The sequence below is a fragment of the Canis lupus genome, chromosome 26 (assembly GCF_011100685.1).
Source record: "Canis lupus familiaris isolate Mischka breed German Shepherd chromosome 26, alternate assembly UU_Cfam_GSD_1.0, whole genome shotgun sequence".
In the NCBI taxonomy this organism is placed as follows: domain Eukaryota; kingdom Metazoa; phylum Chordata; class Mammalia; order Carnivora; family Canidae; genus Canis; species Canis lupus.
In genome coordinates, this window is record NC_049247.1 from 6,099,893 (window position 1) to 6,123,790 (window position 23,898).

Genomic DNA, 23,898 nt, shown 5'->3' on the forward strand with positions numbered 1-23,898 from the left:
GGTTTCTGGCTCACACGATTGGAAAACCTGGGGCAGGATCAGGTTGCAAGATGGGAAGTCAAGAATTCCACCTTGGACATGCCAAGACTAAGGTCAGATGGGACATATCAAGGACGCAGGTGACTCAAAGTAGAGAGGTCTGGACTGGAGATGGACATGGGTGATCATCTCCAGAGAGGAGGCATTAAGAGCCATGGGATTGGTCATGATTACACAGAGAGGAGATAAGGGAGCTGGAATCAAGCCGTGAGGCAACCTGAGCTCTAAAGATCTAGAGAAGGCACCAGGAAGGAGTGCAATGGTCTGGACAAGGGGCAGAGCAGAGCCTATGTTCTCCAGAGCCTCAGCAACTTGCTTCCCAAAGCTTATCAGCCAGCCATCAGTGGTGAGAAGTCCCCAGTGAGTCCACAAAGACATGTCTGCCCTTACCTTGGTGATCTCCACGCAATTTTGGACACAATGGACGCACATTTTATCGATTTCATTTGCGTTGGGATGAAGGATGATCTCAGGAGCTGTCAGAATGGTGTCCGTTTGAAACAAAGGAACATTTCCAAGGATTAAAGAATTGAAAGATTGCAAATTCCTAAGGGGGTTAACAAAAGAGACCCAGAGTTCACTGGAGGGAAGTACATCCAACACTCGATGGAAACAGCTAGCATCACAAAAGTCACATGTGGGGATCCCTGGGTGGCGCAGCGGTTTGGTGCTTGCCTTTGGCCCAGGGCGCGATCCTGGAGACCCGGGATCGAATCCCACATCAGGCTCCCGGTGCATGGAGCCTGCTTCTCCCTCTGCCTATGTCTCTGCCTCTCTCTCTCTCTCTCTCTCTGTGACTATCATAAATAAATAAAAATTAAAAAAAAAAAAAAACAAAAGTCACATGTGAAAACCTGCTGTGAGGAAGAACAACATGCAGCGTCATAACAGACAGTGTGAATTGAGTTTTATTATGTACTCCTGTTTGGGCCCATATTTTTAAATAGCTCACTTCTACTTTGGGGAAGTGAATATCTATTAGTTGGAAGACATTTAAATAACAGTGATGACTTCCAGAAGCTGTTCCACTTGGTTCAGGAAAAATGGTCTTCACACTGGCTCTGTCATTCCTTGTCCTCAGGATTCAGCTCAAATGTGGCCTCTGGAGGCCTTTCTTGACCACCTAATTACAACAGCTGCTCCATTTTCTCCACCAGAACACTATTCTGTGTTATTTCTTTCACAGAAATCATCTTGGTTATGTTTGCTTCCTTGTGTTTTGTATCTCTCCTATGAGGATGGAGAAGCTCCAGAAGCACAGGGGCCCTGTCTGGTCCAGTGTCTGCCTCATGCAGGCTCTAAAAGACCTGTGAATGAATGAATGAGTGGATAGATGGATAGATGGCTGGATGGATATATGGATGGATGAATGACTGGATGGATGGATGGATGACTGGATGGATGGATGACTGGATGGATATATGGATGGATGACTGGATGGATATATGGATGCAGAGAAAACACTGCATTTTAGAAAGGGAAATACTACAGGAGGTGCCATATTTAAGGGGATGCTGCAGGAATCTAACTTAGAAGCAATAATTAAAAAATCAAATGTGTAGAGTGCCTGGATGGCTCAGTGGCTGAGCATCTGCCTTTGGCTCAGGTTATGATCCTGGGGACTTGGTATCGAGTCCCACATCAGGCTCCCCACCGAGAGGCTGCTTCTCTCTCTCTGTCTATGTCTCTGTCTCTCTCTGTGTGTCTCTTATGAATAAATAAATAAAATCTTTTGTAGAAGACAGATTTTTGTAAAGGATAAGCTTAGTAAAATTTGTCAAATTGGGTCCAGGAAGCAAGACAACTGAAGGTATTTATTTTATTTATTAATGTCTTATTCCTAAGTGAATTTTAGCAGCTCACAAGAATAATTGCAATAAGAAACCCTAAAATTAAGTGGGATAAAATAAGAAAGGAAATAGACACTAATCAGGGATATTTAGTTAAGTGATTGAGGCCCAGGTTCATATCCTAGCCCTTCTTCTTACTAGATGTATGTGTGGCATTAGGCAAGTCACCTATCCTCTCAACAGTCTGTGTCTGAAAAATGCAGATGAAACTGCAAAGGGTGTAACATGAACCTGGTGGAGAGTAAGCTGTCATACATGTTAGCTTTAAATATACGTATATATGAGAGAGAATGTCAAGAAGGAGACAATGCAAACAAAAATACCTATACACTTGCTGCATTTAGGCTACAAATTTGGTTCTGAGTTTCCCAGCAACCAAGGAGAAAAGGGAAGCCATGAAGTCAACAGTTCAAAGTATCCACAGAGTTTAAAAACAAAACAGTAAAAAAATGATAGACAAAAATAAAAATACTTTTTCAAGAGGCTAAAATCAGAAGGGACGATAGAGAAATTTCTTCTGGGGTTCATTATCAAGAAGATGTTGTGTGACGAAATGAACACCACCCTTGACAACATGAAGGTATGAAGTTCCTAGGCTGGTTTCCTAGAATGATCCTAAGTCCATGCAATGAAGCCCAGGCATTCAGCTCTCGGCTGATCTAGCTGAGGTGCTTGGCTGTGGTCTAGAACTCTAGGAGGGATGGGAGAGCCTTGTCTATTGTGAGGCATTACAGGCATTAAACAGGCATTACAGGCATTAAACACATATATGATGCCCATGGTAGTCAGGGATTTACTGTGGACCACTGGGGAGAACAAATGGGTCATAGGTCCTTCAAATCAGCCTCTCTCAATACAGGGGAGGGCATCACCTAGGATTCTCTGTTGCCAGTTGAACACAGATGCATGTATGTCTTTCAGATAGTTGAAGTGGAAAGAGGCATAATTTCCTTTTCTGAACGTTGAGGGGCCTAACAAGAATGTGAGCCAAATTGGAAAGGCATCCTTGCATCCTGTGAGCACCCTTCAACCAGAAAGCAGACTTACTGTCCAAATGATTTCTATTCTGCACTTTGTGAACCCCTTCCTTTAACGATTCATATATGTAGACTATTTTAATCTATGCACACTGTCTTTAAAACAGGCAAAAAGGTTAACTTACTTCAGGATGAGCTTTGTCAAGACCTCATAAATTTTATATTCCCAGTATTCATAATAGGAGGCCAGCTTGGGAGCCTTGCCCGTATTGGTGTGGATGACCAGACCCTCGACTTTGGTCAGCAGAGGCCCAATGGCAAGATACCACCTGACCATGTGGTCCACATCCTTGACTCTTTCTCGTTCAATGTGCTCAAAGAATTCCTTTACGCCTGTAGAGGAAGACATCTGTTACAATTCTTTATGGATGCAGGAAAGGACATTACTCACAAGCAATCCAAACATGAGCTATATATCTTAGAAATACAAGAACAACCTCTATTGTAGATTGAAAGAAGAAAATAAGTCAATACCAAAAGCCAAGACATGCCCTAGGCAAATAAATAAATAAATAAATAAATAAATAAATAAATGGCAACATGGGAATGCCCATTGTGTATGCCAAAGCATACCGCATACAAAAGTTGACTTTTATATCTTTGGGCATTCTTGCTTTTCTTAAATTGCTTTTTGACTAGTCTAAGACCACTTAAAATACCCTATTTAAATAAGTAAATGTGAGCCCATAAAAACACAATCTACTGTTACAAAGGTATTGACAAAAGTACTACTGTTTTCACAGATTTGGGAATTTGTAAAACAGTCTAAGCAATCATAAAAATGGCAAAAAGCAAAAATTACTCATGATGGTTTCAAGTAAATGACGGAGACCTTTAGCAATGATTTTATTCCATTCATGGAATAAATGTCTCTGTGTTTGCGTTTGCATACATGCAATCACAACCAACAGGTTTTTTCATTTCTTCTGTAATCAGAGAAACAAGAAATTGTATCTACCTGGGAGATCGTCCTCACTTTTAGGTGCTGGATATTTAAAGAGATTTATAGAATCTATTAATGTAAGCCTGGAAGAAATATCATCTGCATTCTTATGAATCTGGTGGACAAGGGACTCAAATTTCCCAATGGCCTGTTTGCACCGAGTTATGTAGTCAGCAATACCTTTGAAGGGGCGGAATGAAAGAAAAAAAAAGAGAATGAATGAAAAAAAAAAGAAAGATATTTAGCTTTCAACTCTTTCTTTCCATACCCTGCCCATCAACATCTGGAATGTTAATACTGGCATCCCTTCATAGGAAAGACCCTGCTTACTGGGTGTTATACTATATGTTGGCAAATCAAACTCCAATAAATATATATATAAAGAATGTGACCGATCAGGATACGAAAGCACAGTCACTTCATTACAAACAGGAATAAAATTATTAACCATGAGAAAATGTGAAAAAAAGGACTTCATTTGTGCAGCCACTCTTTTTAAAAAAAAAAAAAAACACTTTATTTATTTATTCACGAGAGACACAGAGAATGAGGCAGAGACAGAGGCAGAGGGAGAAGCAGGGTCCATGCAGGGAGCCCGGTGTGGGACTCGATCCCGGGTCTCCAGGATCATACCCTGGGCCGAAGGCGGCGCTAAACCACTGAGCCACCAGGGCTGCCCAACCACTCTTATTACCTGTAAAATATTGTGGAATCACCTGGAAATAGTAAAATACTTAAACATGCAAAAAAAAAAGGAAAGACCCTGCTCATCTAATCTTGGGTCTTTGCAGTGGCAAACATCCACTTAGCACCCTTAAGGACTAGGACAAGGAGCCCTGTTCTCAGAATCAACCAAATGATACATTTTCTCGATTCAGATTTTAGCAAACCATCATCTAAAGCACTGTGAGGAGAAAGAGAAGGTCCAACTCTGTTGTCTTCTCATTGCCACGGCAACTTGAACCCTCCACTCTACCCTACCCTGCCGCCAGTCTCCTTCGACCTGTTGCTTAGAAACATAGCCAGCAATAACTTGAATAGTAAACCTGAATTAAGCACCTATGATTGGTCAAGTAGTAGTCTAAGCATGTTATTATGTCGTTAAATTTTTACAACAATCTTGTGAATTGGGTACTAAGATTATGCTGACTTTACAGATGAGGACACTGAGCCTCCACAAGGTTGAGTCACATGGGTAGAGCTGGACTTTTCACTCAAGGATTTAACTCTGGAGCCAAAGTCTGAATAGACATGTTCTCCATATAAAGGAGAAGGGAAGAAGAGAAGGAAAGACAAGGAAAAGAGGGGAGAAGATTTGAAAAGAAAGGAAAAAAAAAGCAAAAAGGCCTTGTTTATTTAAAAGAGTAAAGGGAACTTCTACTTCCAGGAAGAGGGAGTAGGCATGCTTTTCCTTTTTCCTCCTGCCAAACACAGTTAAGAACCCTGCACATAATCTATAAAACAAATATAAGACTCTAAAAAGTGAAGAGAAGCAAATTGGCTAGGACTTTGGGATCTGAAGAATGAGTTCCCTGGGTTCCTTTTCCTTCTATATCTCAGACTTAGAGCTTAAGAAGCCGGTGATCTATAAATGCCAAAGCCCCCCAGAAGTCTGCACTCTCTTGCCAAAGGACCAGGGAAGGGACATTCTGGAAAGACAGAAAATTTTACACAGAAAATACTCTACTCTAGTAAAACACCATAGACAAAAACTATGACCTCACTCAAACCCTTGCCAGTAAGGGTTAGCTGGGGCAGCCTAGACTTCCACCTTCATAATACTGTGATGAGGCAACCCAACCCCTCTGCCTCTCATGCCTGCCATGGTAGTATCAGAAAAGGCCTGGAGGTAGATGGGACTACATAAAAAGAATTAACTGTATCTATATATATATTTTTTAAGATTTACTTATTTATTTATGATAGACATATATAGAGAGAGGCAGAGACACAGGAGGAGGGAGAAGCAGGCTCCATGCCAGGAGCCTGACGTGGGACTCAATCCCAGAACCCCAGGATCATGCCCCGGGCCAAAGGCAGGCGCTAAACCACTGAGCCACCCAGGGATCCCCTCGTATCTCTATAGACGAGCAACAAACATGTAGGCCAAAATTAAAAACACAGTATCATCTACAACCTTTCAACAAAAGGCTAAATACTTCAGCATAAATCTAACAAAACATGTACAAAACTTGTATGTTGAAAACTACACAGTGCTAATGAAAAAAAATCAAAGATCTGGGATCCCTGGGTAGCTCGGTGGTTTGGTGCCTGCCTTTGGCCCAGGGCGTGATCCTGGAGTCCCAGGATCGAGTCCCGCATCCAGCTCCCAGCATGGAGCCTGCTTCTCCCTCTGCCTGTGTCTCTGCCTCTCTCTCTCTCTCTCTCTCTCATAAATAAATAAATCTTTAAAAAAAATCAAAGATCTGAATAAGTGTAAAGATATACCATGTTCATGGACTACAAAGCTCAACATAGTACACATATCAATTTCCCTAAATTTGATATATAGATAACATAATTCCCATCAAAATCCCAGAAAGCATATTTTGGTAGATATAGACAAGATTATTCTAAAGTTTATATGGAAAAGCAAAGGAACTGGAATAGCCAAAACAACTGCTTAAGGAAAAAAATGGGAAGAATCAGTCTACTAATTTCAAAACTTACCATATAACTACAGTAATCAAGACTGTGATAGTGGCAGCGGAACAGACACATAGATTAATGGAACAGAATAAAGAATCCAGAAATGACCCATACAAATATGCCCAGCTAGTTTTTTACAAAGATGCAAACTCAGGGGCGCCTGGGTAGCTCAGTCAGTTAAGTGTCTGCCTTTGGCTCGGGTCATGATCCCAGGGTCCTGGGATTGAGCCCCACCTTGGGCTCCCTGCTCAATGGGGAGTCTGCTTCTCCCTCTGCTTCCCCCACCCCGTTCATGCTCTCTCGCTCTCTCTCTCTCTCTCTTTCTCTCTTTCAAATAAATAAATAAAAGCTTTTTTAAAAAAGATGCAAACTCAATTTAATGGAAAAAGCCTTTTCAACAAATGATGCTGAAGAAATTGGATTTCCATTGTCAAGAAGAAGAAGGAAGAGGAGGAAGAAGTACAAGATGAGGGAGAAATAAATTTCAAGTCTCACACTTTGTACAAAAAATTAACTCAAGATTGATCACAAACTTAACTGCAAAATATAAAATTATAACATATTTAGAAAAAATAAGAGAAAGTCTTTGGGATGTAGGTCAAGGAAAAAAAATCCTTACACTTGACACCAAAAGCATGATCCATAAAAGGAAAATTTGATAAATTGGGTTCTCAAAATTTTAAACTTTCACTCTGCAAAAGATGCTATTAGGACAATGAAAACACAAGTTACAGAGTGGGAGAAAATATTTGCAAACCACATATCCAACAAGGGGCCAGTATCCAAAGTATAGAAAGAACTCTCAAAACTCAAAGTAAAAAAAGCAAACAGTATAATTAGAAGATGGGCAAAAGACATAGAAAGACATTTTACCAAGGAATATATAGAGCCAGCAAAGAAGCAATGAAACAATGCTCAATATCATTAGCCAATACAAAAATGCAAATCAAAACCACAATAAGACCATTACATAGCTATGCAATGACTACAACTTTAAAAACAGTGACAATGCCAAAATGCTGGCCAAGACCTAGAAAAAATAGGACATACATTGCTGATGGAAATGCATAATAGCACAGCCACTCTGGAAAACACAATGGCAATTAATAATTTTTTAAAAAGACTAAACATGCAAATAGCATAGGATCCAGAAATTGCACCCCTGAGCATTTATCCCAAAGAAATGAAACTCGTGTTCACATAAAGCCCCAAACACAAATATTTTTCTAGCACAAACATTTATTCATCTTAGCCAAATCTGGAAATGACCCAGGTATCCTTTAGCAGGTGAATGGCTAAATGAGGGCACATTGATGCCATGCGATTCTAACCACCAAAGGAACACACTACGGATACATGCAACAACTTGGAAAACCTTCCAGAGAATTATGCAAACAGAGAAAACCCAACCCAAAAAGGTTACATATGATTTCACTTATATAACACTCTTGAAATGACAAAATTATAGAAAAGGAGAACAGATTCATGGCTGTAGAGGTTGGGGCTACGAAAGGAAGTGAAGTAGATATGACTTTAAAATGGCAATATGAGCTATCACTGTGGCATGGAAACGCTCTGCATCTTGACTATACCTATGTCAATATGTCTGGTGTGTGAGCTATACTATAGTTTTGCAGAAGTTACCATGGGGTGGGAGGCCACTGAGTAAAGCTCAGTGGACCTCTCTGTATTAATTATTCACTGGGTGTGAATCTATAAATGATTTCAAAATTAAAATTTTAATATTAGAAAAAAAATAGAAAAATATTAGGAAAAAAAGTAAAAGATACTTTATTTTTGGAAGAGAAAGGGTAGGGCCAGCAGAGTGTCAAAATGGCATCCCATCTGGTCTTCAGTCCCAACTAAAGCCTTGAGGTTAGTGCTAAGTTCCATCAAGTATAAATGGTTAATGTTCAAAACTCAGGTGTTAGTGACATCTACACATATAAAAATTATAATTCAGCTAAAACAATCTAAAAAATTTATTTTGCAACGCAGTCTAAAAGGCAATAAATAGGTAGATGAATCATATTACCTAGTGAGTTCCAGTTTAGCCTCTTATATCCAGACCTAAACACTCTTATTAATTCCTGAGAATGATCATCGAGAAGAAGAGACTCTGCCTCGTTTAACGTTCCTATGAGCATGTGATAATGATCCAACATACGCTGTATTCCTTCTGTGTACCTGTGCAAAACAGGAAAGTCACTGATATGAGGATGTCAATGCAGCTCATAAAAAGCTTCACCTTTTAGATAAGTTACAAAAGACCATTAACCAGACTAAAGCTTTGTCTTTTCTTTTCTTTTTTCTTCTTCTTTTTTTTTTTTTTTTTTTTTTTTTTTTTAGAAAGCTTCCCACCCAGCATGGAACACAATGGAGACTTGAACTCACAACTGTGAGATCAAGACCTGAGCTGCGATTGAGAGTCGGATGCTTAACCAACTGAGCAACCCAACCCAGGTGCCTCCAGGCTAAAGCGTTGATTGAAAGATATGCAGAAATTGAAAACAATGCTGAGTCTTCCCACTAAGTTTCTCTTTGGGAAAATATTGGTTATTTTCATTAGAAAGCGTTACTTATGTTAACATGTAATAGGTTTGTTATCACTACTTTTAGATAAATGGATAAATACACAGTTTAAACATTGCTTAGTTTTAATTTCTAAGGTGGCAAATACTGGTAGTTAAAGAGAAAACAGGAGAGGGTGGGGTTCACATTAATTTTTAAGAATGGAAAGGGGTCCCGAGATCAAAAATTTTACTGTTGATTTAAGAGAAGAATCTTTTTACCTAAGGAATTTGTCCTCCTGGAGAGCAACATTCCTTGCTAATTCGGGGACAGAGAATCCTAGCTGTTCCAAGTACTTTGTTTCACTAATAATCTCCTTGAGAGCAGGTGAAAAATTGACTGCAAATATAGCTCCCTTGTCAGAGTTAGCAGCCTCATCAGCAACGGTAGAAGTCTGTGGAAGAGATGTCTCATGAGCATGGCAAGGTGGGTCCAAGAAGCAGCCCGTACAGCCCCAGTTAAACGTAAATTGGAAAACAATCAGTATAGGGCCCTGGATGCCCTGACAGACTAGACAGCTGCCTAGCTACCTTGAATACATATTTTGTTTAGTGAATGGTTTTTAAAGAATTCGATTGCCGCTCATGTTCAAAAACTGGTCAATTGCATGTCAAACTCCAGAATTATGGCTTCTTCTCAAACACTTAGAAAGGCTGAGAAGGTACGGCAGGCACAGACTGGGGAAGACGGCAGCTGCCCCTTCTGATAGGACACGTGTGGTCCAGTTCCCATGCAGCCCTCTGAGCTCATTTTGGTGCCCACTGCAGGATTTCGAGACCACGGTTCTGAAGCCGCCTCAGCCAGGTCTCTCCTCCCTCACAGGGGTACGCTCAGCAATTCACTGAGCTTTTGCTGTGGATCAGGCTCTATGTGGCTAAGTGCTATGGCTAAGGGTGAATTGTAGGAAATGGCATTTTTCTGGAGGTCGACTGCCAACAATTTCACACATGGCTCAACCAATACTTTGTGTGTTGATGTCATTAGACCTGATTCACTTTTCAAATGGGCAAGCTGAGGCTGAACCTGCTTGCTCATGGAGTCAGTAGGGCTGCCTGACTCTGCCACATTTCCTAACCATGACATTATGCTGCCTCCATCTCCCCCTTCTTTGTGCCTCTCCTCTCCTCCCTGAAGGGCTGTCAACCTGGCCCTTCTTAGCCTTTGATTTTGGAAATACCCATTAGCTGCAAGCATGTCAATGCATCGAACCTCGGGAAAACAGCAGACGCCATCATCGACCCTGAGCGCCCTGGTCTGGGCAAGGATCTGCAGATACACACCTTGGTAAGCAGACTCTTCTTCATAAGAGCTGGCAGGACCAGCTCCGTGGCCTCTCTCCACTGCTCGTACTTTCTGTCCTCAAAGTCTTTCATTGTCCTGCCCACTTCCAAGTACTTCTGTTTCACCTGTCAAAGAACCCAGGCAACTGTCAGTTTGTCCTTGGAAATAACACTTCTCTCTCTCTCTCTCTCTCTCTCTCTCTCTCAAAAAGAAAAAAAAAATCTGTTAGCACATTTTGCAAAAGGAAGCATCCAGATTTTCACGAATTTTAGACGGCGTGTTTGAGATGCTATGGCTTGAAATCCACACCAACTGGCAGAGATCAGCAGACCTCAGCCCGTGGGCCGCATCTGATATCACCCAAGAGCTAACAACAGCTTTTACATCTTTAAATGATTAGCAGGAAATCAAAAAGAATGACAGTGCTTTGCGACATGTGAAAAGTATATGAAATGAGAATTTAAGCATTGGAAAAGGAAGTTTTATGAGAATGCAGCCCCTGCATGTTCATCATCACACTATCTAGGGCTACCTTCTTCTCTACCACAGCAGAGTTGAGTAGTTGGGACAGAGACTGTATGACCTGCAAACGCCTAAAGCGTCTACTCTCTGAGCCTTTTAAACAAAAGGTTTGTCAACCCCTGCCCTATAACATACAAAAACCCATGGGTGGGGGAGGGACAGTATTATCAGAAAGAGGGTCACCTTCCAGAGAAGCAGAAGAACAAGGTCAGGAAAAAGCCTACATGGCTTGCGACCTGGAAGATGTCATATGCATTAAGACACCAAAGATAAGTGACACAAAAGGTGGTTTTAAACCTGAGCCTGAAATCAGGGACCACGGGAAAGACGTTATAAGTTACAGGCATGAATGTGCTCCTCACATAGTCGTGAGACGTACAAGGGGACAACTCCAGCAAAAGCAACATACTTCTCTTCCTCGGTCACTGTCCAGTATCTCCTCCACCTCCTGAAATCTGAGGATGGTGTGCTTGATCCGAAAGAACAGGGACCGTTCCCAGTAGATTGCACCTGCTACCGGAGGGTGATTCTTATACAGGGGTGGGTTGTCCAGGTTCTGAACAAAGAGTTTATTAACTATGTCGATCTGAAAAGCAATCAAAGGCACTCTGTAAGTGGTACACACCAACCTGTGAGCCAGAAAAGACTAAAGCTGGGATTTGTGTCTTTAAAGCAATGAACACTGGAATGTCAGAGAGTGAATGAGATACAGAATTGTGCTTTGACCACTTACTCATTTTTTACCACTTTTTCTTATACTCCAGCAGTTCTTTTCTTTGGTTTAACATATGCAGTGCTCCAAATGCTTTATTACTACACACTGTGTAGAATCATTTCACTGACTTATTAGAAATTCTGAAATCAGGACGCTTGGGTGGCTCAGTGGTTGAGCATCTGCCTTTGGCTCAGGGTGTGATCCTGGGGTCCTGGGATCGAGTCCCACATAGGGCTCCCCACAGGGAGCCTGCCTCTCCCTCTGCCTATATGTTTGCCTCTCTCTGTGTGTTTCTCTTGAATAAATAAAATAAAATCTTAAGAAAAAAAGAAATTCTGAAATCTGTTCTAGGCATGACTAGTGACCAGGCTTGCATTGTGTGTGCACATGCGTGCATGTGTGCGTCTGTGTGGCATGCAGGGACAACATACCACTGAAATATTATAATTATTTATGTAATTTTTTTAAATTATTGTAAAAAATACATAATATTTACCATCATTAAGTGCATCTCGGTGGCAAGCACATTCACACTGTCATACAACTGCCACCACCATCATCTCCAGAACTGTTTCATCCTTCCCAAACTGAGACTGTCCCCATGAAACACTAGCTCCCCACCTTCCTGCCCCGGCCCCTAGCACTCACCACTCTACTTTCTGAATCCATGAATCTGACTCCTCTAAGTACCTCACGTAAATGGAATCATAGAGTAGTTGACTTTTTTTTTTAAGATTTTATTTATTTATTCATCAGAGATACACAGAGAGAGAGAGAGGCAGAGACACAGGCAGAGGGAGAAGCAGGCTCTATGCAGGGAGCCCCATGCGGGACTTGATCCTGGGACTCTAGGATCATGCCCTGGGCTGAAGGCAGGCACTAAACCGCTGAGCCACCCAGGGACCCCAAGTAGTTGACTTTTTTTGACTGGCTTATCTCACTTAACATAATGCCTTCAGGTTCATCCATGCTGTAGCATGTGTCAGGAGGTCCTTCCTTTTTAAGGCTGAATCATATTCCATTGTATGAATAAACCACATCTTGTTTATCTACTCATCTACCAATAGACATTTGGGTTGTTTCCACATTTTGGCTATTGTGAATAGTGCTGCTGTGAACATGGGTGTGCAAATATCTCTTCCAGGCTCTGTTTTCACTTCTTTAGGGTCTATGCCCAAAAGTGGAATTGCTGGACCATGTGGCCTGGACCTTCATTTTAAAAGAAGCATCTCCACGCCCGCATGTGGGTAATCAGATGTGGGAGACAGAATTCCAGTGCCCCAGTAACAGTCCTGATCCCTAGAGCCTGTGAATAGCTACCTTACATGACAAAGGGGAATCAAGGTTGCCAAGCAGCTGACCTTAAATAATAGGGTGATGGCCCTGGATTATCTGGGTGGGCCCAATGTATTCCAGGGGCCCTTATAAGAGGAAGAAGGAGGCAGAGGACAGGGTCAGAGTGATGGACACAGGACTAGATGTTGCTGGCTTTGAAGATGGAAGGAATCTAAAAGCTGGGGAAAATATAAAAAAATCAATTCTCCCCTAGAGACTCCAGAAAGAGCTAGAGCCCTGAGAACACCTTGATTTCAACCCAATCAGACCATGGCAGACTTCTGACCTTCCGAACAGTATGTAGGATAACAAGTCTGTGTGGTTTTAAGTCACAAAGTTTGCAGTACCTTGTTACAACAGCAGCAAGGAAACTATACATTTGGAGATCACTTTATCCCTTTATGTCACACCAACTGATGCTGACCAAATTATGTCACATATTCTCATTTTATCCTCTAAATAAAATGATAAGCATTTTTTTGGTCTGTTTCTCCCACTAGATACTGACTTCTCTGAAGGCATATTCTGTGTTTTGTTCATCTCTCTATCTCTGTGCTTAACATCATACTTGGAATATGTGAGCACCAGGAACATTTTTCTGAACATATCAATACATATATGGTTAGCTAGGACTTCTGCAATGATTAATGTGATTATTTCTACTCCTAACTCATACAGAGCCCAACACAATGTGAGCTATATAACATTGGACTTGATAAATTCTTACTGAATTTCTTCACTTAAATAAACACATTTTGTTTGGCTACCTGTGGCATGTGACATGCTTATCTGTGAAAATTCCACAGTTTCTCTGGATTTGGATGGGAAAGACAGATAATAACATGATTCCATTCTTCACATACTGCCAAGTGTCTTTTACTGCTCCGGCACCTATAGATTTATCAATTACCTCTTTGCAATACTGTGCAAGAATATCATTAAACTTCATCATCATTTGTCGATTGATAGCTTCTCGTGAACGAATATGCTTAAATTTTAAAAGCATATCAAATGCTGCTTCAGCTGATCGAAGTGTCTTAAAAGATTCATCAATAAAACTTTTTGCCTTTTTCTCAATAACCTGCAAAAACAAAAAGTAAAAAAAAAAAAAAAAAAAAAAGAAAGAAAGAAAGAAGGAAAACAGCCCTCGTGTCTCTATAACTAACTATCCTGGCAAAACAAAGTGGAAAGAAACAAGCAAAAAACATATTCATGACTTGAGATGGATTTCCATTGTTCTTTAGAGGAAGCTGGTGTCCAGTTAAAAATGGCAGATTAGATGCACTGGCTTTCTCCTATCTCCTCTCATTCAGTTCAAAAAGGTCAAAGGAAATTTTTTTTAAGTGTTAACTCATATAAACAAAGAAAATGAAAGACAACACAAAAGCAGAAGAGATAGTTCAGAAGTTTTAGGCAGACGGAAAGTAAATAACTTCATAGAAAGCAGAGAATTACAACCTGCTGGCAATGGGGGAGCAGGTGGGTACTCATTTCCTCCCCTGTGAAACCTCCAAGAGGCTGAACATTTGGAGACACCAGGAGGGTGAGAAGCAAACACAGGATCCCTTCTCCACCCTGCACAGCCAGACTACTATGCATCCTCTATACCCTCATCCCACCCCACTCTACAAAGAGTAAATGGTTGGTTCTAGAAAAAATAAATCAGAAAGACATCAGAGTTCAAGGATGCCTGGGTGGCTCCATCAGTTAAGCATCTGACCCTTGATTTTGGCTCAGGACAAGATCTCAGGGTCATGAGATCGAGTCCTATGTTGGGCTCCATATTGGACATGAAGCCTCCTTAAGATTCTCTTTCTCCCTCTCCCTCTGCCCCCCACTTCATGCACACACTATGTCTCTCTTTAAAAAAAATGACAACAGAGTTCTAATAATACTGGAAGCTAGAAATCAATGATCAAATATCTAAATAAAAGTTCAAATATCTAAAAAAAAAGTTATTTCAACCTTAAATTCTGTAACTAACTTCATTTCAGAATTCATGCATACAAGACTCAAAAAATATATGTCCCATGAAACCTTTCTTCGGAAGCTACTAAAAAATGTGCTCCAGCAAAACAAGAGCTAAATAAGGAAAGAGGAAGATATGAAATCTAGAAAACAGGATCCAACACAGATTAGAAAAGATGAGAAGTCCTAGGGTGACTATTTTGCAATAAGTCTAAAGAGCAAATAATCTACACTGGAGCAGAATGGGATAAAGGCCTCCAGGAAAATAAGAGTACTGATATTTTTGAGCATATTGAACCCATTATTGATAGATATGTAGCAGAGATGTTAGAGCAGATGGGAAAAAACAACAAGTATGTAAAAAACCAGGCAAATAAAAATAAAAGCAATGATTAACTTCAAGAAAAATAAAGGGTTGTACAAGAAAGGTGGTGTGGTTATGATGGGCTTCTTGGCTCACCAGTGAACAAATTTGCACAGATATAATGAGTAAACACTAACCATTAATTTAACCAAAAGTTATGATAAACTATGTTAGATGACAAAGAGACAAAGGGGGATAGGGGTAGGAATAGGACAGGCAAGTCTATATCTACTCTGAAAAGCTAATAGGTATCTAAAACTGATTACATTAGATAAATCACAAAGTAATCACATTGGCATGTTTTTTAGGAAATAGGAGGGTAAACAAAAAAAACTGAAAATTATGAAAAATGATAGCAAGAATGGAAATGAAAAGGGGTTAGCATGGGGTGGCTTTTTCTTATTATTAACCTTTTAGCATTACTTAGCAAAGTGACTTTAATGAAAAGTTCAATTTAAAAATTAATAACACAAATAAAACAGAAGCTGAGAATAAACTGGATACAATTAAAATGGAAATCCTTAGGGGCCCCTGGGGGCTCAGTCAGTTACGCAGCCAACACTCGATTTCATGCAGGTCTTGATGTAAGAGTCCTGAGATCAAGCTCTGCATCAGCTCCATACTCACCTGGGAGTCTGGCTGAGGATTCTCTATCCCTCTCCCTCTGCCCCTCCCTGTGCTCGTGTGCTCACTCACTCTTTCTACAACAAATAAATATTTTTTAAGAAATGGAAGTGTTTAGATAACCCAAGAAGAATTCTCTGGTGTTGTCCATACAAAAAGATGCTCTGGATTATAAAAACATTTCCTCAAGACCTAAAATGGGGATGCTACTGGTGTGCTTCCCACATGAAGCTGAAAAGGTATGCATGATGAACCATACACCATCCTATCATGCTGTATGGAGTGAAACTATATTCTCAGCTACAGTCTCTCTTTGACAGCTCTGCCTCCCCTACACCCCAAGCCACACCCTCCTGTATCATCTCCCCATCTCCTGTAATTCCCCAGCCTAAATCAGCCTAGGCTGTGACCAGAAGAACTTTCCTCAACAATAATTCTGATTATCTCACCCCCTTGGTCAACAACCTTCAGTGGCTCTCTATTGCCTACTAAGTCAAGTCTCATACATCACCCTCCCATGTCCTCTCCAATTATACACCCAACCCATCTTTGTAGAAATGCTACTGTGTCCAGCTTGATTTAACCTTTTTATACCTAGGGATAGGAATGGGGACAAGGAAGATTAAAGAATGTTTACTTCTACCTTATATTCCTCTATATTGTTTCTGATTTCTTTTTTACAAAAAAGCAGGTATTACTTTTTATGACTTAAAAAAAATTCCAAGCATAACTAAAAAACTAACTTAACATGGGGAAAATGTGGTAGCTGCTTCTGAGATTAAATTGATAGATGTGTTACTTGCCAGAACTTCAATCTTGAAGTCATCCATCACGTATTTCCAGTACTGGGAAGACTTAATACTGAAAGGGTCAAAGGCCAGGTTTTCCATGGGGGTGACCAGGCTGTCCACCCTGCATAGGACATCGTCGATACGCTTGGGATCCCCTGTCACTGCCTTTAGTTCTGGACCAAATATATTGTAAAATTCCTCCATAACCTGTCCAAAAAAAAACAAAACACAAGGAAGTTGCCTTTCAGTTTTCTCATGAATGTTCTAACTACAAATGGATTGCATGTCTAGATTTGCCTGAAGGCAAGAATCATGTTACACAGGGGCACCGAGGTGGCTTAGTTGGTTGAGCATCTTGACTCTTGATTTTGACTCAGGTCATGATCTCAGGGTGGTAGGATGGGATCAAGCCCTAACTCAGGCTCTGCTGCAGTAGGGAGTCTGCTGATGATTCTCTCCTTCTGCCCCTCCTCCACTCACAAGCATGCACATGCACTCTCTCTCTCCCTTTCTCTCACTCTAAAATAATAAATCCTTTTTTTTTAATCATGTCATATAGATAACATTCTCCTAGTCTAAGACCTCTGGTACTATGCCCATTGCATGTAAGACAAGATCCAGATGTCCTGACATAGTTTGCAAAATTTGTATGTTCAGACCCATACATTCTCCCTTCAACCCCTTCCAATGCTGCTCCCCCCATCCTGCCTCCTTGCAGCCACCCCCACCCTCTTTCAGTTCCACATTCCTTTCTGTCACAGGACCTTTGTTTGCAGTTCAAATTGCCTAGCTAGCTACTACTCATCATTGACTATGACTATGTCACATCCAACCCCTTAGAAAAGATCAGGCCCTGGTACACACTCTAGAGCCCCCTCGACTGTGCTTTTCAGAGCACTCACTTCAGCCATAGCTACATATTTGTGTGATTATTATATCTACCATCTTTCTGCTATCAGACTGTAAGCTCCATGAAGCCATAGGCTACACATGTGTTTACCAGGGCCAGCTTCAGAGGCGTTGCGACCCAGGCAAGTGCACAGGGCTCCAGGTGTGGAAGGGCCCTGTGCTGGGTTTAAGGCTCTGCTATCACCTTCTTGAAATTCTTAATAATTTTATCTTTGAGGACGCCTGGGTGGCTCAGTGGTTGAGCATCTGCCTTCGGCTCAGGGCGTGATCCCAGGGTCCTGGGATCGAGTCCTACATTGGGCTCCTTGCAGGGAGCCTGCTTTCTCCCTCTGCCTGTGTCTTTGCCTCTCTCTGTGTCTCTCATAAATAAATAAATAATCTTTTTAAAAAATTTTATCTTTTCCACATGTGTTTTGTAAAGGAAGGCTTATGGGACAGCTGTGCACACACATAAACAAGTCACTGAGATTTGCGTGTCCCCTGCTCCTCACCACATAGAGTATGTGACGCAGCACAAGCACAGGATTCCAGTGGGCCCACCACGCACAGCAGTTCTGGGACATTCTCATGTCACATCAACAAGCACAAGGACAGCAGCTGCTCTGAGACACCACGTTCTCCCTTCAAACCACACTTTGCTTCAAACACAGGAGGCTGGGAACCGTTCTGAGAAACATGCCTGAATAGGAAACCTACCATATGCCTTCTTACTCCTGTACCTTAGCCCACTGCACACCCTGAAATGATGACAGAAGACAGGCGGCAGAGATAGCACCTCCTTCCCCACTCTTCCTCACTTGTCACCAAGCAGGGAGTAGAGAAGCCAGGAGTAGAGAAGCCTGGAAGAATGTGCCACACCGAGAAGCAAGAGCAAACCAGCTGAGCTTGTTGTGTGCAGCGCTGCCACTGATCTGGCAACAGTGACATATGTCTGTGCCCACGGGTGACAAAGTACAAACTGTATCCTCTCAGTGATTCCAGATATGCGCTAAATGCCCTGTATTTGCATTTTAAGCCAACATTGCACAATTTAAAGATGAACAGTTATTCCAATTCATGGAATAATATAAATGTTTAATTTCCCTTTACTCTCTTTTCTTTGCCACAACCATGGCAAACAAACAAAAACTAAAGCCTGCTGAGGCGAGAGACATCAGAAGAAAGGGAAAAACTTTATATTTTAATGTTTTTTTTAAAAAAGATTTTATTTATTTATTTGACACAGATAGAGAGAGAGAGTGCACAATCAGGCAGAGCCAACATGGGGCTCGATCTCAGGACCCTGAGATCATGATCTGAGCCAAAGGCAGATGCTTAACTGACTGAGCCACCCAGGCGTCCCTATTTTAATGCTTTTAATAGCATTTTTTCCTGCATTTTGAACCAGGGGGTCCCACATCTGTTTGCGCTGGGCGCTGCGGGTTATGTGGCTGGCTCTGGATTTGCTCCTGTTGTTTCTCTAGTGGGTAAGCACAGGCGCCTGGCACAAATGAGTTCTCAACAAATATTGAGAATGAATGGATGGGTGGAATTCATCCAATCAGCCGGTAAGCCCTTTTACAATCACTTCGGAGAGGGAGGGATCAAGTAAACGGGGAGTCCCTGGCAGATGGTCAGCAGCTGATGCAGTGAGCAAGCATGAGGTGCCTTCAGGAGAGAAACAAGAGAGAAGCCTTGGACCGGACTTTGAGAAGTTCCAACACTTATGGGAGGACTGAGGAGGGGGATCTTGCAAAAGACACTGAGAAAGAATGGCTGGAGGCCAAGGGACAGTCAAAAGCAGGGTGAAAAGGAGGGGTGTCACGGAAAACAAGGAAAAGGCACAATAGGCCTGGTGTGGCTCTGGTATATTCTGGTACATTTTATGGGCTCTCAACTGCTTCCGTCTTCCAGACCCTGTCTCCTGCCCTCCCCCTTACATGGAAGGTGTGCCGTCAAAGAGCCAAACTTCTTTCCATCAGGCAAGTCCCCACCCCAGCCAGCTGCATGTGCAACAGAGAAAAGCTGTGCCAGCCTTCCCACCTGCAAAATGTCACAGAGGTCCTGGCAGATGGAGGCCATGTAATCCGTTCTCTCAAACAGCCGCTTTTGGTCAAACTCCCACCGAGCTTCTCTCCCTGAAGCTTCAATCTTGGCCCGGGTATCAAAATAGGCCTTTTTCCACATGTGCAGGACATTCCTGGCCTCCAAGGTTTTGTGCTGGGCGCTGGCTCGATTTTCTCTGTGAAGAAAAGGAGAGGCAGCGATGGGGACAGGTGGAGCTTCAGTGTGTCCCAGCCGCACACCACAAGGTGAGGTGGACTCCTCAACAAGGAGCAGGGCTTGCCTGGTCTCACAACCTCAGGGACAGCTTACCGGGCGGGCTGCTGCTCTGCCCCACTTTGCAAGGGCACAACACCCCTGTGCATCTGCAAGGCCAGGGATTGCAAATCACCCCTCAGGCTGACCTCCGCCGCAGCTGCCCACTCAACCCGTGAGCTGAGGCTCCCCAAGAAGCTGTCTGCCTGAGCTGGAAAGGGAACAGGCGGCCCTAGGCTCCAGGCCAGAAGGCCAAAGAGTGAAGAGATAATACCAAGGTTTCGGTACCTATTTCACTTGTATAGAATTTTTTTTTTAAGATTTTATTTATTTATTCATGAGACACACACACAGAGAAGCAGAGACACAGGCAGAGGGAGAAGCAGGCTCCCCACAGGGAGCCCGAAGCAGGACTTGATCCCAGGACCCCAGGATCACGACCTGAGCTGAAGGCAGACGCTCAACCACTGAGCCACCCAGGTGCCCGATTTTTTTTTTTTTTTTAAGAAAGTGAAGATCTACAACTCCTTTCACATTTGATCCCAGAGGCTCTCCCACCTCAGGGGACCAGGGTCCAGACCTGGGACTTGGTCTCTCCCAGGATAACTAAGGAAAACAGTCCTGATTAAAATAAAATAACCTACAGGGCACCTGAGTGTCTCAGTCAGTTGAATATCAGATTCTTGGTTTTGGCTCAGGTCATGATCTCAGGGTCCTGGGATTGAGCCCCACTTCAGGGTTCCTACTCAGCAGGGAGTCTGCTTCTCCCTCTACCCTTCCTCCCCCACTCACACACACTCTCTCTCACTCTCTCTAAAATAAATAATATTTTAAATTAAATTAAATAAAATAACCTATAAATCCACACAACAGGGTATTACTTGGCCATAAAGAGGAAGGAAGCACTGACCCTTGCTCCAACACCATTGAACTTTGAAAACATGATGCTGAGTGAAAGAAGCCCATCATAAAAGACCCCATGTTGGATGACTCCATGGCATAGGCAAATCCACAGAGGTAGAAAGTAGATCTGTGGTTGCCCAGGGCCAGGTGAGTCGGAAAGACCAGAGATGACAGCTAAAGAGTATAGGGTTTCTTTTTGAATTGAAGAAGATATTCTACAATCGATTATGGTGATGGACACATGACTCTGAATACCATCAAGGAGTCACTGAATTGTACATCATAAATGGGTGAATTGTATGGTGCCTGAATCATGTTTCAATAAAGCTGTTTAAGATCTTTTTTTTTAAGTAGGTGCCACACCCATTATAGAGCCCAGTGTGGGGCTCAAACAACCCTGAGACCAAAACCTGAGCTGAGATCAAGACCTAGATGCTTCACTGACTGAACCACTCCGGCGCCCCAAAAGCTATTTAAGATCTTAAAGAAAAAAACATAAAGTGTCGTTACTTCTTACTTGAACAAAGTGCGCAGATTGACCACTTTGCAGACTCTTTCAGCAATTTCCCAGGCAATCCGCTCCATGAGTGGGATCATTCTTTCATCTTTATTGTAGTGTCGGGAGATAATCCACACCATCCTCAGTGCACTCATCATGGAGGGGATTGTCTCCAAGACGACGTGAAAGCTGGATCCATGGGTTATATTCTAACAGAAGAGAGCAAGTGACCTTAGCCTTGGGGTCAAGAAGTTTCATAAAAGCAACACATACACAGGAAATTTCACTCTCCCTAAGTCAAAAAAAAAAAAAAAACATATATGCTTCTTATGGGAGGAAGTGTTTCACCACCAAAAGACATTTGAAAAAAAAAAAAAGACATTTGAAATAGGTCTGGAGGCATGGATGTGGAAAGACAGATAAGATTTACAAATGAAAGTAAATAAAGCCATTTGCACAAGTATGGGTGTGTGTGAGTATACATATAGGTAAAGAGAGAGTAAGAAAAAGAAATATACAGAAAAAGAATACATATGTGTATCTATGAGTATACACATACATGCCCAGTACACATTATATGCAGCAGATTGTATTTTCCAAACGCAGCCACAACAACATCTTGACTGTGTCCCCTCACCATTAAGAGATGGCATCATCTTCTCCACCCCCTCAAATCTACACAGACTGTCAACTTCCTTAGTCAGTAAAATATGGCAGAGGTAATGCTGTACCACTTCTGAGCACAGCCCTTAGCTAGTCTGCTTCTGGTCTCTTGGAAGCCAGCCACCAGGTAAGAAGTGTGACTGTCCTGTTACCCTAAAGCCACCAGACTTGAGACATCCAAACCACATGAAGAAATCCTGGGGGATGAGATACCACATGGAGAGAAAGAGGCCAAGGAGCAAGCAGGTACCAGCTATGTGGCCAAAAAAGCCATTTGGAAGCGGGTCTTAAAGCCCGGTCACCCAAGCTGTTGTACCTGGGAGCCAAGATGAACTGCCTGGCTAAGTTCTCCCCAAATTCCTGACCCACAAAACGGGAAAACAAAGAAAATATTTGTCATCAAGAAAGTGAGAAAGCCCACAGGCTAGGATAGTGCAAATCACATATCTGATAAGGATCTTGTATTCAAACAAAAAATTTTATCTAACTCCTGAATCAACAAGACAAATCAAAAATGGGGAAAAGATTAAAACAGACATTTTATCAAAAATATGTGAATGGCCCAAGAAGCACATGAAAAAAGTGTTCAGCCTCATTAGTTATTGGGGAATGTAAGTCAAAATCCCAATGAGATAGTTTATTATGCATAAAAGATGAATGCTTGCACTTTACAGAAAATACCTAGAATGGGCAAAATCATAGAGACAGAGAATGGAATAGAAGTCACCAGGGGTACCAGGAGAGGGGAATACTTAGGTCAGGGGTTCATAATTTATGTTAGAGGTGACGAAATGCTTACTTACAGGTGTTGAGGATGGGTGCCCAACATCGTGTGTGTGTGTGTGTGCGCGCGCGCGCGTGTATAGTGCAACTAAACTACCCACTTACACACAGTTAAAATAATCCATGTCACATGCATGCTACCACAGTTGCTTAAATGCTGAATTAAAAAAGGGAACTGGGCAGCCCAGGTGGCGCAGCGGTTTAGCACCTCCTTCAGCCCAGGGCGTGATCCTGGAGACCCGGGATTGAGTCCCACGTCGGGCTCCCTGCATGGATCCTGCTTCTCCCTCTGCCTGTGTCTCTGCCTCTCTGTGTGTGTCTCTCTCATGAATAAATAAATAAAATCTTTAAAAAAAAAAAAAGGAAACTAAATCCATGTGAGATCTAAGTCACGGAGCTGACTTTCCAAAGTGCAGTATGCCCACAGTACCTTGAAATGGCGCTCCACGGTGGACAGGAACCGCACATTGTCTGAGGCCTCCATGTGGAGCTTGAATAACTCTGTTAAGACCGGCTGCAGGTTAGCCACAAGCATAGAATCAGACTCCCTGATCACATCCAAGACTTTCCTGACTATTGGAAGTTTTGTTTGCTCGTGGAGTGCACTCAGGGTTGCGTTTCTTTCCCGCCAGAACTCAATTTCGGCCAGAGGACCATTACCCTGAGAGGAGGTGACATGAACATACAAACTGTCACCATTGGCATGGCATGAACACCTGTGGTTGCTTCTACAGCATCCCTCCCTCTCTTCCCAGCTGCTCCAAATAGGAACCAATCCATGCACTTGACCCAGAATGGTCCAATCAGAGTGAATCTCAGGACTCTGGCTCAGAATATTGAACAAACCTGCACCCCAATGTTTATAGCAGCAATGGCCACAATAGCCAAACTGTGGAAGGAGCCTCGGTGTCCATCGAAAGATGAATGGATAGAGAAGATGTGATTTATGTATACAATGGAATATTACTCAGCCATTAGAAATGACAAATACCCACCATTTGCTTCAACGTGGATGGACCTGGAGGGTATTATGCTGAGTGAAGTAAGTCAATCAGAGAAGGACAAACATTATATGTTCTCATTCATTTGGGGAATATAAATAATGGTGAAAGGGAATAGAAGGGAAGGGAGAAGAAATGTGTGGGAAATATCAG

At 42.2% G+C, this 23,898-nt stretch overlaps 1 protein-coding gene across 4 annotated transcripts in view; it reads right to left on the reverse strand.

Annotated features, from left to right (window-relative positions):
- DNAH10 (dynein axonemal heavy chain 10) overlaps positions 1-23,898 on the reverse strand; it is a 131,851-nt gene that overhangs the window by 95,940 nt on the left and 12,013 nt on the right. For 2 of the 4 annotated variants that reach the window (XM_038574797.1, XM_038574796.1), the window contains exons 1-8: positions 13,853-14,593; positions 11,302-11,478; positions 10,370-10,495; positions 9,311-9,483; positions 8,554-8,705; positions 3,885-4,049; positions 3,052-3,259; positions 430-586 (exon numbers count right to left, since the gene is read on the reverse strand). In XM_038574797.1, the coding sequence (XP_038430725.1) occupies positions 430-586; positions 3,052-3,259; positions 3,885-4,049; positions 8,554-8,705; positions 9,311-9,483; positions 10,370-10,495; positions 11,302-11,478; positions 13,853-13,948 (1,254 nt within the window). In that variant the 5' untranslated portion in view covers positions 13,949-14,593. Of the gene's footprint in view, positions 1-429; positions 587-3,051; positions 3,260-3,884; positions 4,050-8,553; positions 8,706-9,310; positions 9,484-10,369; positions 10,496-11,301; positions 11,479-13,852; positions 14,639-16,701; positions 16,897-19,620; positions 19,820-21,316; positions 21,508-23,174; positions 23,406-23,898 lie in introns of those variants that run through there. The other 2 variants (XM_038574799.1, XM_038574798.1) reach the window with 2 other exon arrangements.